The sequence below is a fragment of the Tachysurus vachellii genome, chromosome 7 (genome assembly GCF_030014155.1).
Source record: "Tachysurus vachellii isolate PV-2020 chromosome 7, HZAU_Pvac_v1, whole genome shotgun sequence".
NCBI classification, from domain to species: Eukaryota; Metazoa; Chordata; class Actinopteri; order Siluriformes; family Bagridae; genus Tachysurus; species Tachysurus vachellii.
The window spans coordinates 27089875-27107354 of NC_083466.1; the positions used below are offsets into that span (position 1 = coordinate 27089875).

At 36.8% G+C, this 17480-nt stretch overlaps 2 protein-coding genes and 1 long non-coding RNA gene across 4 annotated transcripts in view; all 3 read left to right on the plus strand.

Annotated features, from left to right (window-relative positions):
• The window catches only part of LOC132849054 (uncharacterized), a 3454-nt gene extending 645 nt beyond the window's left edge, over positions 1 to 2809 (plus strand). Inside the window, exons 2-4 of one of the 2 annotated variants that reach the window (XM_060875231.1) lie at positions 48 to 137; positions 373 to 2013; positions 2163 to 2809. In XM_060875231.1, coding sequence (XP_060731214.1) covers positions 127 to 137; positions 373 to 2013; positions 2163 to 2181 — 1671 coding nt within the window. In that variant the 5' untranslated portion in view covers positions 48 to 126 and the 3' untranslated portion in view covers positions 2182 to 2809. Of the gene's footprint in view, positions 1 to 47; positions 138 to 372 lie in introns of both variants that reach the window. The other variant, XM_060875230.1, reaches the window with a different exon arrangement.
• A 3774-nt stretch (positions 2810 to 6583) lies between these two features.
• Positions 6584 to 8892, plus strand: LOC132848036 (uncharacterized). Its single transcript, XR_009648701.1, has 3 exons — positions 6584 to 6656; positions 8504 to 8614; positions 8724 to 8892. It is a non-coding gene; the product is annotated as an uncharacterized LOC132848036 (long non-coding RNA).
• Positions 8893 to 13302: 4410 nt separating this feature from the next.
• Positions 13303 to 17240, plus strand: LOC132849055 (uncharacterized). Its single transcript, XM_060875232.1, has 3 exons — positions 13303 to 13418; positions 14619 to 14684; positions 14921 to 17240. The coding sequence occupies exons 2-3, from the start codon at positions 14674 to 14676 to the stop codon at positions 16614 to 16616; spliced, it is 1707 nt and encodes a 568-aa protein (XP_060731215.1). The 5' UTR covers positions 13303 to 13418; positions 14619 to 14673; the 3' UTR covers positions 16617 to 17240.
• Positions 17241 to 17480: the final 240 nt, after the last annotated feature.

Genomic DNA, 17480 nt, shown 5'->3' on the forward strand with positions numbered 1-17480 from the left:
ATCAGAAATAAACTTATTTACATTTTGTAAATATAATGAATTGACAGAATCTGACAGAATCTGACAGAATCTGACAGATAATGTGACAGAATCTTCTGAGACATCTGTGGCAATTGAACTAGTATTATGGTTACAGGGTAAGTGGACTATTTTATTTTTATTTTTTTACATTCGAATGATATGAAAAACCTTTTTGAGAAGAATTATTTTTCTTTCAAAACAAACAAACAACAGATGCTGAAAATGGCTAAAAATTAATTTACACTATTTTACATTTTGTTCAAACATATGCTCTGAAATGACTGAAGACATTTTAAGAATAAATTCTCATGACATTAAAACAGATTTTTTTATTTTATTTGGATTTAACAGATCCCAAGAGTCATCATCAACTGTACATGATTTTATCCAGAAGAGTAAATTAATCAGTGAAGGTTCACCTGCACGATATCGTCTCCTCACAACCAGAAGTGATCTTTATGAAGACGGTTCAGTGAGAAAATGGACATTTGGACAGAGAGACATCAATATGCAAAACAAAATTGTACTGATGGTAGGAGAAACTGGAACAGGCAAAAGTACTCTGATAAATGCCATGACTAATTATATACTCGGGGTGAAGTTTACAGATAAAGTGTGGTTTGAGATCACAGATGAGGGAGGAGAGAATCAGTCAGACCAGTCAAAAAGTCAAACAACTAAAGTCACTGTGTATGAGGTGTTTACCCAGTACAACCCAATCTGTCTGACCATCATTGACACTCCAGGTTATGGAGACACCAGGGGAACAGAATATGACAAACAGATTGCTGAGAATCTGTACAAACTGTTTCACAGTGATAGTGGAGTGAAAGAAATTGATGCAGTGTGTCTGGTAGTGAAGGCATCTGATAATCGAGTCTCTGACAGACAGCAATACATCTTTGATGCAGTTTTGTCTTTATTTGGTAAAGACATAGAGAACAACATTGTGATGTTTATCACTTACTCAGATGGAATTCCTCCAGACGATGCTCTTAATGCAATCCAGAAAGCAGGGATTCCCTGCAGGAAAAATGATGATAATGAACCTGAGCATTTCTTATTTAATAATCACCAAACTGAGAAAAGGAGCAAAAAGTATAACAGAGCTCTCAAGACAGCTTGGGAACAAACAGAGGACAGTTTCAATGATTTCTTTGCCTCACTGAAAGAACAGAACAGAAAAAGCTTAATGAAGACTGAAAGGGTTATGAAAGAGTCCATACGACTTGAAGCCTGTATTTTAAATCTACAAAACCGTATTGAGTTTATAGAGTGCAAAAGTGAAGAACTGACTCAGATACAGAAAGCTCTCGAGGAAAACAGAGAAAAGATCAAGATCAATGAAGACTTTACTTTTACAGTCACAAAGTATTACAAAGAAAAAGTTCCCATTGTAAATGCTTCATGGTGGGACAGATATGCGACCAGTTGCTCTGTCTGTAAGGAGAACTGCCATGAATATAACTGCTGGTTTGCTCCTAATGCCTGGTGGTGCTATGTCATGAAAAATGACCACTGCACTGTATGTACACGGAAATGTCACTACAGTAAACATGTCAAAGAGAACAAGAAATATGTTACAAAGAGCAACAAGACCAAAGTGATTTATGCTGAAATTAAAAAGAAATATGAAGATTGCAATAAATCAGAATCAGACACCAAGTTTGATTCAGAGGCCTTTAAAAATATCGAAGAAAAACTTGCAGGCAACATGAAAGAGGAAGAAAAACACATAAACATAGAGGAGAAACTGAAGGAAGAAATTAGTGAGAAAGAAAAGGAAAAAGCTGAGCTGTTAGAAGAAGCTTATAACACCATCATGACCCTGTCTGAGATTGCTTTAAAGACAGACTCTGCTTTCATTGTTCAGTCTCTTGACTTCTTGATCCCTCGAGCTGATGAAACTGGAAGAGAAAATCTTGCTCAGAGATTAAGAGAGATGAGGAAGATTCAGCCTGAAGCAGAGGAAAGAGTTAATGCTGCAAAGGGGTATGGAAGAGCAGGTCTCACTAAAGTGAAAAATCTTTTTAAGTGGTAAATAAAAGAATTCAGGAGACTAACTATAGCCATAGAACACGATGTAATACAGATATACAGATATCACATTAATGCATAATCTTACATTCCATATTATACAGATATTACATTCCATATTAGGAGAATGTTGGACATGGAGCTGCCAGGCAGGAGGCAAAGAGGAAGGCCAAAGAGGAGGTATATGGATGTAATTAATGAGGATTTGAAGCTAGTGGGTGCAAGTGTTGAGGATGCAGAAGATAGGGATAGGTGGAGAGAGATGATTCGCTGTGGCGACCCCTGAAGGGAAAAGCCGAAAGAAGAAGATTATACAGATATTACATTACATATTATACAGATATTACATTACATATTATACAGATATTACATTACATATTATACAGATATTACATGACATATTATACAGATATTACATTACATATTATACAGATATTACATGACATATTATACAGATATTACATTACATATTATACAGATATTACATTACATATTAGGAAACATGAACATGTCTACATCAAATGTGCATTTATCGTTAAATTAATCAACTGCATTGTGTTTATTCAGTAATGCTAATGTTCAAGATTTAACATTGTACTTTGTTGATAAGCCATTATGATGGAGTTTAAACAGTGGAACATATACACATGTAAATCTGCACTGTTTATGGATAGATATCCATTTCTTTTAAATTCATATAATTCATGTAATCTGTTAATCTGACTTCATCATTAAATATCTGATAACTGCAGTGTGTCTAAGTCACTTCTTTCTGACACAAACCTACATCTATCAATAAACATTCAATCTACAGTTATTCATAATCCAGATCATTACTAATATACAATTCATTAATACTAATACTACTAATACTATTATTAATGATTTGTAAAATTTTGAATCTAACACTTGAAATGTGTGGAATAAGATTGAGCTGCCCTTATTTTAAACTAATATAAACAAAGCTTATGGTCCCCAAAACTTACAGCGGTTCAACTAGAGTTGGAGATGAAGTAAAGGTGAAGTACAACCAGTGAAAACCAATAAAAACACCCTTTCAACACTCCTCAGCAATTTCAACTTGGGGTAGACTTCTCATCTATCAGGTCCTTCCCTGTTTATAACTGACATCAGATCAACATGGCTGCTCACTGTGAACAGTTCCCCTTCTCTAGGTTTAACATTATTGTTTTTTAACATTATTGTTTTTAGCATTATTGACTTTAGATCAGTTAATTTACAGACACAGTACTCAGTAAAATCTATAACACTGTTATTATCTCTGTTTTTAAAAGGCAATCATTAGCCTTAGAGTCATCACTAACATTAGCTGTTTAGCTTGTTGCTAATGCTACATGCTGTTGTCTGCTGAATTGCTGTGCTGCAATTTCAGTTAAAAATGTTGCATATCACCAATATGTCACTCATGTCTGTAACTGTAATAAAGTTGTTAAAGTAGATAATTATGAACTTTAAGAGTCAAAGGCATGTTCACATCCACTCTCAGTAAGATCAATCAGAAGAAAAAATAGTACGTTTAGGTCATGACACTGCTGAGTGGAATGGCTGCCATAGTACTACAGTTTGTTGCCAGAGTGGACAACATCATCCGGGACTCTACAGAAAGTGTAAAAAAGGACTTCATAAAGCTTTTCAGGGGACTGGGGAAAATGGAGGGTGAATACAACATTGTCCTGAAGCCTGGGGCACAGCCCTTTTCCCTCTCAATGCCCAGATACATCTCCCTCTAAAACCTACCAAAGGTCTAAGAAGAGATAAATCATATAAAGCATCAAGGAGTCATCTGTAAAGTGGAGAAGCTGACAGAGTGGTGTGCGCCAATGGTGGTGTTGCCCATACTGACAGAAAGGGAAGATCCTTTACTTAGAAAGGGGATGTAGTATTAGGTGAAATACCCAGATAGGAACTTTGTACAGTATGTATGCTTGGAGGGTTCATTAAAAGAGGAGAACGATTAATCACACCTGAATCATCTGTCCTGTGTCCATTAATAAGTCTCCAGTTATTAAATCGGTGTGCACACAAATGTCAAGCCAACTTGGATATACAATGGCCTGGAAGATAAGTTACCACTCAGTTAAACACTCATCATAATTATTCATGAGATTATGAAGGGGAATTGGGGGAAGTTTCTTTAACAGGATATGAAGACCACTGGAGAGAAATGGAGAGGAAATATTATCCTGGTGTTCTCCGAGAGAGTAGGGTTTAGTGGTGAGGAAGAATTTTGAACAAGGCCCAGGAGCTTGGTTGGGGTGCAGTGTGTTCTGTTTGGATGGGCTTTTGTTTCTTTTGGCTTGAGGCAGAGCTCTTTAGCAGAATCCTTTTAGAGAGGTGGACATTATCCAGGTACTTAGTGGTGATCATGTTATTTAAATACAAAAAAATCCAGTAACATTTATTTACATACTTTATACAATACAGATTGTTTCAAATGTGAGATATTACATAACTCAAAAGGTGCTTGCAGTTGTCACAGACATCTGTGCAGTGCATAAGGCTGAGTGGAAGCATTAGCCATGTTTTGCCCACACATTAATCTTGGTGGTCAAAGATGCAATAAAAGCATCTCCTGTGTTCTTTCACCTGCTGGAAAAATGCAGAAGCATTGTATCCTTTTCCACCACAGTACAAAAGCCACAGAGAAGCTTAAATAGATACAAAAGCAAATGAAGGTGGCAGAAGATAAACTGATTAATTCAGTTGAAACCAGGTGGAATTCAGCTTTCTACATGTTGGAGATTCTACATGAACACATGGATCCAGTTACCACAGCTGTCTCTCTGCTTGGGAAGAGTGATCTGTGCTTTACAAATGAAGAGTGCTCTGTTATTCACCTGACCACTGACACTTTTGAGAAGGCAAGGCATGAATTATCAGGAGAAAAACACATTTCTTTTTAAAGCTCATTCCCCTAGTATCACTGCTTCTCAGAGCAACTGCTGCCAGTCAGGGCCAAAGCAGATCTTTTGCCACAGAACTGGCACATTAATGTCAGTGCAGATTCTGTGGGGTTGAAACCATACACAGCATCATTGCCAGCACCTTTCTTGACATTAAAATTGACATTTTGTTACAAAGATCATGTACAAGCTGTGAAAAAGTGACTACTTTCTGAAACGCAGGATTTCCACTTAGCCACATCTGACTTTGCTGCTGTACCAATAGTAGCTTCCTCAATATCAGTCCTAAGATCTACAGTATGTCCCAGTTTCTATCAGCACAACAACAACATCATGAAGCAGTGATTCTACTGTATAAATGAAATGTGTCTCTCAGCTCTTCCCAGCTCTCAGCAAACTACTGCATCATCTGTACCGTTTGAGACAATATTTTCCAAAGCAGGGAAGTTGATCAGTCAAAAAAGAAACAGGTTAAAGGGGAAAAATGTCAACATTCTTTTGTTCTTTCACAAACATGTATAAATAAATAATAACTATCATTTCCATGGCTTACACAGGCTGCCTGTGTCTATCAGTACATGCACAAATGAAGATTACAACTTACATGTAAGGTTTAAAATGAAGTTCAGCTGATTTGACATTTAAATACTTTAAAGAGTTGTGTATTTCAGAAATTTTATTTTATTTTTATTTAAAAAGCAAGAGAGTTGATCAGTCAAAGACAAAACAGGCTCAAGAGGAAAATGTTATTCTTCACTTGTTTCATCTCAAAAACCAATAAAGGGAAGAAATCTAGAAATATTATATGATAATTATTGAAAAAGGTTTTGTGTGACGTGTTATATTTTTATTATATATATTCTTATATATGTTTTCTTAGTTAATAGTGTTCAGTACTTTTTAATAAATCTAAAAAAGAATAATCTATTGCAGTTCATTTAATATTAATAATGATGGCTATCCAAATACACTATAAAATCACACTATAAAAATGAAAGTTTTTGGTATTGATCAAAAAGAAAATAACTGTTATCGCCCATCCCTAGCGTTTCAAAGAGCCGTCTTTGTCCATATCCACCTGCAATTCTGAAGATGAAGCTTACACACATTAGATGTCGAGCTGAATGACCCAGTATGACCTTCTCTTTCTGCCTTAACCCTATAATACCCACATATAGAAAAAAAATAGCAAAATTGTTCAATTATTTAGGGATTAGTGCTCATCAGTTCATTTATGTCTATTCATTATCATCAGCCAATGTGTACATTTATATTTAAGAATTACTGTTGACTGAAAAAAGCTTCAGTGAAGTGTTGTGGAACTGAGAGCTATAGTTACCCGTGTCGATGGTTTACTGATTTGAAGTGCAGAAGCAGTGTGTTGTTCTCATTCAGTGTGAAACCTGTAATAATGTAAGACAAATATGTCTGTTACCCTGGTAGCTGTGCAGTTCACTAGTGGTTTTAAATCTGTGTCTCTCGCTGACAAGAGTGTGAAATATTCTACATGGATGTTTGCGTTTCATTCTTGCTTTAAAGCTGAAATAAACATTACGGCCTGTTCGCAGGAATCCTGTTCATCATGGCCTCTGCTCATAGCCGAATCAGCCGCAGGCCCCATCGGACGTCCCCGATCAGCAGGACGAGTCTGAGGAGAATAGAGGGAAGGACAAGGTACAGTCTTTTCCTAAAATAGTAGTGTTAATCATGTACAGCTTTTAGAAACTGCTTAAGGCTACTTTTAATTGCAGGCTTCTGCTTCTGGTTTTAACATTTATCTGTATCTGAAAAGCAAATATCTGTATCTCTATAAATGTATATACACTTCTGTTTAAATCTTGATTGAATTTTCTCCTTGTTGACTCATTGTGATTGTATAAATCGCTATGTATCTAGTTTTCCATTTTTAAAACCGCTCCTCTTTTTTAGCAGATCAGCGTAAAAAGAGTTAACATGGGCGCATGATTTATAATCTCAGGTTGTGATGTCATACTGTACAGTAGACTCGATGGCTTTAAACCAATCACAACCTAATATGCAAATGAAGAGAGCAGGACTAGATCTGGCCTTTTAATTTTTGTTAGTGGATGATAATTAAATGAAATCTGACTTTTTACACATTAAGACCTTTTCACATGTGAGACCATTGTCTTTTTGTCTCCCATTGCCTTTCAATAACAGGGAGGTAAGTAAAGTCACCCAAGTTTGCAGCAGGTGGTGCAAACTAATGCGGTCCTAAGAGACTTTCGTTTCTGTCTCTGAGCCAGAGATATCCTCAGCTGTGGCTGACACTACATATTTTACATGATTTCTATAGAAGCAGAAAATCCATTACTATTAATCTTTCCTGGGCATTTATTCATTAATTATGTAATTGGCTCTATAACATCTGTATGATGGTATGATGCACCAAATGCAGTCTGTGGTGTATGCACATGTGGTGTGATATGTATGTGAGTGTAGGATGCTTTGCACTCACACACTCTCATGTTAATGACATACTTGCTTTATAGTTAGTTTACACATAACAAAAGACATGTTATTCTCATTAAACACTAATTATACACGTAATTACAGCTTTACATCTGACTGTCAGAAGCACTGACACTGGAGACTCCATCCATTAATGTGAAATAATTTGCATCTTTCATTTCAGAAAACGTCACAACAATATATTAGGTGGAGCTTCTACAATATCTGTACAATATGATTTTTGCATATTCCTGAACAAAGCTACATTTTTACAGCCAAGGCCTGTACTTTCTTCTAGCTCTAGAAATCTTCCTTCCAAGCTCTTGACTGTTTAAAGACAACCAGAACATGCCTATAATTGTCAGCATTCTGGCTAAAGTGGATTATTTACTGAGACAACACATTTTCTGTTGGATACCAGGTCATTGGGCCGTATGATAATGCTCAAGACCTACTATACAGTACATCTTTCCAAGTTCTCCCACACACCCCCTTACATTGCTTTGTACTGGTTTCCAGTAGCTGCCTGCAATAGATTTATAACACCGATGATTGGCTACAAAGCCAAAAACAGACCAACACCCACCTATATTAAAACACTTCTCACACCCCAGACTGCACCATCATCCCTCCATCCAATCCTCAAGCATCATCCATCATAGTGGACTGTTCCCTCTGTCGCTCAGGGTACAAAGATTGTTGATTGAGACTCCAAAGCATTTCTGTTTGTCCCTCTGGATAAGGGAATCTGAGATAGGGAATAAGCATCTTACTGGAATGTTGTGTTTCTAACAATATGAGTCTGTTAGGATTTTTATCACATATTAGACTGACGGACATTGCATACCATTTATATGTTGATGTTGAAAGATTGTACAAAATACTATAAGGTTTTATTGAATGTCCTGTTTTGCTGATTGTGATCTTGCCATGGAAATTACCATTGATGCTTACATGGATTTTAGAAGAACTATAGATGGATGGATGGATCGGATGATGGGATGATCATAGCCATGTTGTGGTAATGTTGTCCTGTGGTTGTTTAACAGGATCTGCCTCAGGATCCTCCTGCAGTTCACACAGTAGAACACCAGACACAGACAGATACACCAAATGAGCCACAGACTCAGGAAACCACACTGCAAGACAATATCCATAAGGTAGTCCTGTACTTTGCTCCAAACTGAAAGCCTCAGTATTTTCTTTTGAATATAACGTTTCATATCTCAGTTTTACTACGTCATTCAATCTTCTCTTAATCTTCTTCAGGAGTTTCAGGTGAACGAGGCCCCAGCAGAGACAGAGATACCCGAGGCTGATCCAGAGTCTTCCGTTCCCCCTGAGGATGATGCTGGTTCTCAGAACACACCCGTCTCCACCCTTCCTGCTGCATCTGTAACTGAAAGTCAGACTGCTCATGTCTCTGAGGATCTGTCATTCACTGTACCAAGTGTATGCAGGTCAGAGGCTTGTAACTCTACTGCTTTAAACTTTTCTATGAAGTACACTAGACGGTCTTAAAATCAGGAGCCCACACAGCTTCACAAATTCAGTTTGGTTTTCTAGATCGCAGAAGATTTATTGTAATATTTGCTGTGATTTGTTGACTTATTTATCTTCAGTAAGCAGTAAGATAGTAACCTGACCAAAGGATCAGCTTCTGTACATATATTAGCACATTTATTCAAATATCTGACGATAAGAGAAACACTGGTCTTCGTGGTGCCATGTGTTCTCCTTAGAGGAAACAAAATAAATTGTGGACCAGCTAATCAGGACGAGGCATATCTGTCAGTTACAGTATATTGCCACTATACTATTAAACCAGCTTTCAGGTGTTTTAATACCATGGAGGAAGGACTAGAGGGTGGGGTTCTATTTTGTTTATACTTTGTTTACAATTTGAGTACAAATGGAGGAAGGACTAGAGGGTGGCGTTGTATTTTGTTTACAATTTGTTTACAATTTAAGTACAAATGGAGGAAGGACTAGAGGGTGGGGTTCTATTTTGTTTACAATTTGTTTACAATTTAAGTACAAATGGAGGAAGGACTAGAGGGTGGGGTTGTATTTTGTTTACAATTTGAGTAAAAATGACATAATCCTTGCCCTCCACATATATTCTTTTTGTTTAGAAGGGAAGCCCTTACACATATTTAGACACAGAACAATGTACCAGCTTGTGGATTAGAAGTGTAAATAGTGTCATTTCTTTTTAAACTTTCTCTCATGTTCACTGGTGTTTTCTTTCTCTTCAGTGACGATGATGACTCCTGCTCTTCCTCTCCTGTCAGTACTGTCTCCCCCACCGCTGCCTGTGATGCAGGAGAAAACCCTTCATATGATGCAGACATCAACAGGTACAATGCCTTAAATCAAGCACAACTCACTGTCCAGTTAGTAGGTTCTCCATGAGCTGAACAGCAGCAGGAAAAACTCTTCTTATGGAAGAGCAGAAGTTTACACCATCTGTCTGTAATTGGTTTAATAGTGATTAACTCGAGTCATGACACACGGGCTTATAATTTATATTACATAATGTACAGCATTCTCACTACTTACTCATCACACTGGGCCTCATTAATCAATCCTTTATTACAGCTGAGTGTTACTGAGAATTCTCTACATTTTATAGTAATGTAGCTCTGCAGCACATCAGACAAGCACTAATAGTGTGTTTAAGTCATGTCAGAAAGATCTTATTTATGAGTTGAATGCACATGGATGCTAGCTAAAAAGTCAATTATTTCAAAGTAAAACAAAAAGTAGGGAAATGCAGGTTTCCTTTAAGCTCAGAGTTTCATGAAAACATGGTCGAAACCAGCATTGTGTTTCAAATCTGATAGCATTGCTCTATTGTGATCAAGACGAGAGTCAAGTAAAGAAGCTTTAAATGTCATTTCAGTTATAGATAGCCCATGTAGTATATGGTGAAATGAAACAAATGTTCTCCAGGACCATGGTGCTACATAAACCAGCACAAACTTAAATAAAACCTAAACAGAGCTAAGGACTGAAATAATGTTTAACTGTTACTTTTGTAACAAGTCGGTCTCAGGGAATCTTTGGACCTTCAGTTACACTAAAATCCAGGCACTCAAATACTGTGTTAAAATAGAAAAACTTGGGTTAATAGGCCAAAAAAGAACACAACGAGATTACACACACCTGGATTAAATACAAATGCATACATCAGGACAGAAAACACAAACACCAACTGGTCACCACCCATCTGACCGTCCCTTGGTAGTCCTCAGCTAGGCCTCTCTCAGTCCATGATAGAAAAGTGAATAATCCCAAAAAAACCTCGTTTCAAGTGTGCTTAAATGCTTAATTGATGTAAGACTTCTAGTCATTAAGGGCTAGCGGCAAGGACGGACATTTTGTATGCTCCGATGAAAGTGTGTTCCAGGCAAAAAGGACTTGAATGGTCATAAGGAAGAAGTAAAGACTATTTCTCTTTCTCATAGCATGCAGCCAACGAGGTATTTGCTTTATTTTCTGTATTATATGTCTGTAAAATGGCACTTTGCATTTGATTTCACTTTTTGTTAAGTTAATGTGATTATTTTGTTGTTAATATTGTTTAGTTTTCACGGTGGATTTGGAGACCAGTCTTCAAATAAATCAGTTGTTGGAGAACCGCTTGGGTCTGTGTGTGCTTGGAGGGAGGTGCAATATAAATGTGCAAATTGAAATATAAATAAGTAAGTATGTGTGTTAAGTAAATAATGTAAGAATAGTGTTGTGTGTTCTGTGTATGTCAAGTGTTCATCAGATGGATTGCCTGAGGGAAGAAACTGTTCCTGTGTCTGGTCATTCTGGTGCTCAGGGCTCTGTAGCGTCGACCAGATGGCAACAGTTCGAAGAGTGAGTGTCGGATTTGGTAGCTGAGCTGAACCAAACAGTCACTGAGGTGCAGAGGATGGATTTGATGATTGCAGTGTAGAACTGTTTCAGCAGATCCTGTGGCAGGTTGAACTTCCTCAGGTGGCGAAGGAAGTACAACCTCTGCTAAGCCTTTTTCACAATGGAGTCAATGTGAATGTCCCACTTGGGAATGTCCTGGGAGATTGTGGTTCCCAGGAATCTGAATGACTCCACTGCTGTAACAATGCTGTCCATGATGTTGATTGGGGGGAGAGCAGAGGGGTTTCTCCAGAAGTCCATGATCATCTCCACTGTCTTGAGCATGTTCAGCTCCAGGTTGTTAAGACTGCATCAGACAGCCAGCCGTTCAACCTCCAGTCTGTAAGCAGACTCGTCACCGTCCTGGATGAGTGTGGTGTCGTCTGCAAACTTCAGGAGCTTGACAGAGGGGTCATTAGGGGTGCAGTCTTTTGTGTACAGGGAGAAAAGCAGTGGGGAGAGGACACAACCCTGAGGAGTGCCAGTGCTAATGGTGCAGATGCTGGATTTTAGTTTTCCCAGTAGCACTAGCTGCTGCCTGTCTGTCAGAAAGCTGGTGATCCACTGACAGACAGAGGAGGGCATAGAGAGCTGGGTTAATTTGGGCTGGAGGAGTGATGGGATGATGGTGTAAAAAGCAGAGCTGAAGTCCACAAACACGATCCTCGCATAAGTCCATTTTCTGTCCAGATGCTGCAAAACATAATGCAGTCCCATATTGACTGCATCATTCACAGACCTGTTTGCTCTGTAGGCAAACTGCAGAGAGTCCAGTAAGGGTCCAGTGATGTCCTTCAGATAAGCCAAAACCAGTCTTTCATATGATTAGAGCCACAGGTCTGAAGTTAGAGCCACAGGTCTGTAGTCATTTAGTCCGGTAATTTTGGATGGGAATGATGGTGGAGCTTTTGAAGCATGAGGGGACTTCACACAGCTCCAGTGATCTGTTGAAGATACGTGTGAAGATGGAGGCCAGCTGATCAGCACAGGTTTTCAGACGGGCTGTAATTGTTCCAGCACTTTACAATTTGGAATTTAAAAGACCTTGATTATCTCAACAGCTGACTTTAAAATGCTTCAAGGCCTGAAATGAGTGCTTCTGCTGGGGCCTTCTAGAAAAAAGGTAAGTAAACACTAACAAAATTGTGCTTGAGCGCCCTCTACTGCCTAATAATAGTAATGTAATATTTTTTCTCAGGCTTGTGGAAAAAACGTAACTGATTTTTAATCTGTTAACTGTATGCACTTTATTCGTTGTAGGACTGTATGTGTGTACATTAAAGTCATATAAATTGTGTTCAGCAGTGAATGGTTGGATTTTTAACAAGTATTTGTCATTAATGCAGTTTTAGCTCAAATCACATATAACGTTCATGTTAAGATCCTGTGACAAAAACTCTAATGGCTATGAAAATAAAACCTAGATATAACCACTAGAGAACGTTCCGTATAGGTTCTATTCACATTAATAAATAAAACAAATAGAGAGAACTGGAACCATATACAAACTTTAGAGGAACGTTCTGTGTTTGCTGGGTGTGGACTGATACCGGACTCTGCACTGCAGCTGGCAGGATTCCAACTCTTCAGATGGTGCAGGAATTTGTTTTTACATAATTAATGACTTATGCAATGATGTTACAGTGATTCAGCAGTACTGTTCTGTAGTAATCTTATATTTGGGTTGTTGTAATCCTGTAACTGGAAATTCTACATACATTTGATTATATTCAAGATATTTTACATTCAATAATTTTAATTTTCAAGAATTAACACAGAATAAATTCAACACCATTCTTCAGCATATTAGGACTAGGACTATGCAGAGAATTGAAAGGGAAAGTGTGTGAAATGAAAGAGTTCCATAACCTTTCATGTGTTTCTTTGCCTAGTTACAGCTTACTCTGTGAAGCTCATTGGCTGGATTTTAACACTAAACGTTGACTCCCTCATCAGGTGACCATCAAATTCTTGCAGTTAATAAAGCCACAACAGAGGGATGTATCACTAGTCTCCACCTTGCTCCCGAAGGACATTTCTACATTTCTAACGCAGGTACAGTAAACTAAATACATTTACACTTGTAATTATGTATTTAAGACTTTATTGTAGGTAAGATGTTTGTATGATGCAGGTTTCAAAAGAGAAATCAGAAATTAACTTATTTACATTTTGGTTCATTTTGTTTTAATCAAATAAGTAAACATGATTAAGGTACTTGACTTTCTAAAATAATCAGTCCTAATGAGAGAAAGAGTAAAAAATATTAATAAGTCTTAAGAACAGAGGAATGACTCAGCAAGCTGGACTAGAATTTTACAAAAAATCTTGACTGTTGAATTCTGCTAAACTTTACAAACTGCCAAACATCAATGTTACAGGCAGAGGGTCTATTGTTTTTTGTTTGTTTGTTTGTTTGTTTGTTTTTACAGTTATGAACAATGTTAGCTAAAATTATAAAAATAGATTAAATATTCCATCAATATTAAATGCTGTTTTGTTGGTTTTGCACGAACTCTGTACCTGAATAGAGTCATATCAGTGAATCAGTGCAGAGCCAAAAGATAAGATAAGCTAAGCTAAGATATACATTGTTTTGTCTTTTTGTACATCAAGTTTACAAATGATTTACATTTATTGATTAACCACAAAATATGTAAGTGGTTTTCTCTTTCAGAAATGACAGACAGCAAATTTAATGGCTTCTCCTTCTTATATGTAGCCACTTTTGTTAATGGGAAAGTGTATTTGATGCTACTCCAGATACTGTAGATAGAGTCTAACTTGGTATTCTATAGTAACAAAGCTGCACTTAAGGTAATTTGATATGCAGGTCATAAATCTGTCTCTCTTCCCAACTTTGCCTCTGCACTTTATACTTAAAATGTCTATCTACAGGAAATGCCAGAGCAGGTACAGTTCATCCCATTTACTAGAAGTGGTACAAACCCAATACATATACAGTAGCATAATAAATAAGAGACCAGTAGAAAATATTGTGACCTTGTTATTATTACTTAATGGTTCCTACAACAAAACATATATCACTTTCTTTCAGGGAATCACCATTATTTTTTATTTTAAAGTTAAATCACTCAATTCAAGAAAAAGATTAAACAGATAAAATATCCAAGGTGTATAAATAGGCCAAGGTAAAGTACTAGGACTTTCTGGAGAAACATTAAAGTCAAACTTCCTTAGAGAAGTAAATTTTCCAAATGTTTATTTTAATAAAATTCTTCATTTCATTAATAGGTCCTGCAATTGTGACAGAATCTTCTGAGACATCTGTGGCAATTGAACTAGTATTATGGCTACAGGGTAAGTGGACTTTTTTATTTTTATTTTTCTACATGCAAATGATATAAAAAACCTTTTTGAGAAGAATTATTTTTCTTTCAAAATAAACAAACAACAGATGCTGAAAATGGCTAAAAATTAATTTACACTATTTTACATTTTGTTCAAACAAATGCTCTGAAATGACTGAAGACATTTTAAGAATAAATTCTCATGACATTAAAACAGATTTTTTTATTTGTCATTGGATTTAACAGAATCCAAGAGTCATCATCAACTGTACATGATTTAATCCAGAAGAGTAAATTAATCAGTGAAGGTTCACCTGCACGATATCGTCTCATCACAACCAGAAGTGATCTTTATGAAGACGGTTCAGTGAGAAAATGGACATTTGGACAGAGAGACATCAATATGCAAAACAAAATTGTACTGTTGGTAGGAGAAACTGGAACAGGCAAAACTACTCTGATTAATGCCATGACTAATTATATACTCGGGGTGAAGTTTACAGATGAAGTGTGGTTTGAGATCACAGAGGAGGGAGGAGAGAATCAGTCAGACCAGTCAAAAAGTCAAACAACTAAAGTCACTGTGTATGAGGTGTTTACCCAGTACAACCCAATCTGTCTGACCATCATTGACACTCCAGGTTATGGAGACACCAAGGGAACAGAATATGACAAACAGATTGCTGAGAATCTGTACAAACTGTTTCACAGTGATAGTGGAGTGAAAGATATTGATGCAGTGTGTCTGGTAGTGAAGGCATCTGATAATCGAGTCTCTGACAGACAGCAATACATCTTTGATGCAGTTTTGTCTTTATTTGGTAAAGACATAGAGAACAATATTGTGATGTTTATCACTTACTCAGATGGAATTCCTCCAGACGATGCTCTTAATGCAATCCAGAAAGCAGGGATTCCCTGCAGGAAAAATGATGATAATGAACCTGAGCATTTCTTATTTAATAATCACCAAACTGAGAAAAGGAGCAAAAAGTATAACAGAGCTCTCAAGACAGCTTGGGAACAAACAGAGGATAGTTTCAATGATTTCTTTGCCTCACTGAAAGAACAGAACAGAAAAAGTTTAATGAAGACTGAAAGGGTTATGAAAGAGTCCATACGACTTGAAGCCTGTATTTTAAATCTACAAAACCGTATTGAGTTTATAGAGTGCAAAAGTGAAGAACTGACTCAGATACAGAAAGCTCTCGAGGAAAACAGAGAAAAGATCAAGATCGATGAAGACTTTACTTTTACAGTCACAAAGTATTACAAAGAAAAAGTTCCCATTGTAAATGCTTCATGGTGGGACAGAAAGGCCACCAGTTGCTCTGTCTGTAAGGAGAACTGCCATGAATATAACTGCTGGTATGCTCGTAATGCCTGGTGGTGCTATGTCATGAAAAATGACCACTGCACTGTATGTACAGGTAAATGTCACTACAGTAAACATGTCAAAGAGAACAAGAAATATGTTACAAAGAGCAAAGAGACAGAAGTGATTTATGCTGAAATTAAAAAGCAATATGAAGATTGCAATAAATCAGAATCAGACACCAAGTTTGATTTGGCGGCCTTTAAAAATATCGAAGAAAAACTTGCAGGCAACATGAAAGAGGAAGAAAAACACATAAACATAGAGGAGAAACTGAAGGAAGAAATTAGTGAGAAAGAAAAGGAAAAAGCTGAGCTGTTAGAAGAAGCTTATAACACCATCATGACACTGTATGAGATTGCTTTAAAGACAGACTCTGCTTTCATTGTTCAGTCTCTTGACTTCTTGATCCCTCGAGCTGATGAAACTGGAAGAGAAAATCTTGCTCAGAGATTAAGAGAGCTGAGGAAGATTCAGCCTGAAGCAGAGGAAAGAGTTAATGCTGCAATGGGGTATGCAAAAGCAGGTTTCACTAAAGTGAAAAAAATTTTTAGTGGTAATAAGTGAATTCAGGCGACTAAAAATAGCCTTAGGACATGATGTAATACAGATATACAGATATTACATTAATGCATATCTTACTTTACATTATACAGATATTATATGACATATTAGGAGAATGTTGGACATGGAGCTGCCAGGCAGGAGGCAAAGAGGAAGGCCAAAGAGGAGGTATATGGATGTAATTAATGAGGATTTGAAGCTAGTGGGTGCAAGTGTTGAGGATGCAGAAGATAGGGATAGGTGGAGAGAGATGATTCGCTGTGGCGACCCCTGAAGGGAAAAGCCGAAAGAAGAAGAAGATTATACAGATATTACATTACATATTATACAGATATTACATTACATATTATACAGATATTACATTACATATTAGGAAACATGAACATGTCTACATCAAATGTGCATTTATCGTTAAATTAATCAACTGCATTGTGTTTATTCAGTAATGCTAATGTTCAAGATTTAACATTGTACTTTGTTGATAAGCCATTATGATGGAGTTTAAACAGTGGAACATATACACATGTAAATCTGTACTGTTTATGGATAGATATCCATTTCTTTTAAATTCATATAATTCATGTAATCTGTTAATCTGACTTCATCATTAAATATCTGATAACTGCAGTGTGTCTAAGTCACTTCTTTCTGACACAAACCTACATCTATCAATAAACATTCAATCTACAGTGATTCATTATCCAGATCATTACTAATATACAATTCATTAATACTAATACTACTAATACTATTATTAATGATTTGTAAAATTTTTAATCTAACACTTAAAATGTGTGGAATAAGATTGAGCTGCCCTTATTTTAAACTCATATAAACAAAGCTTATGGTCCCCAAAACTTACAGCGG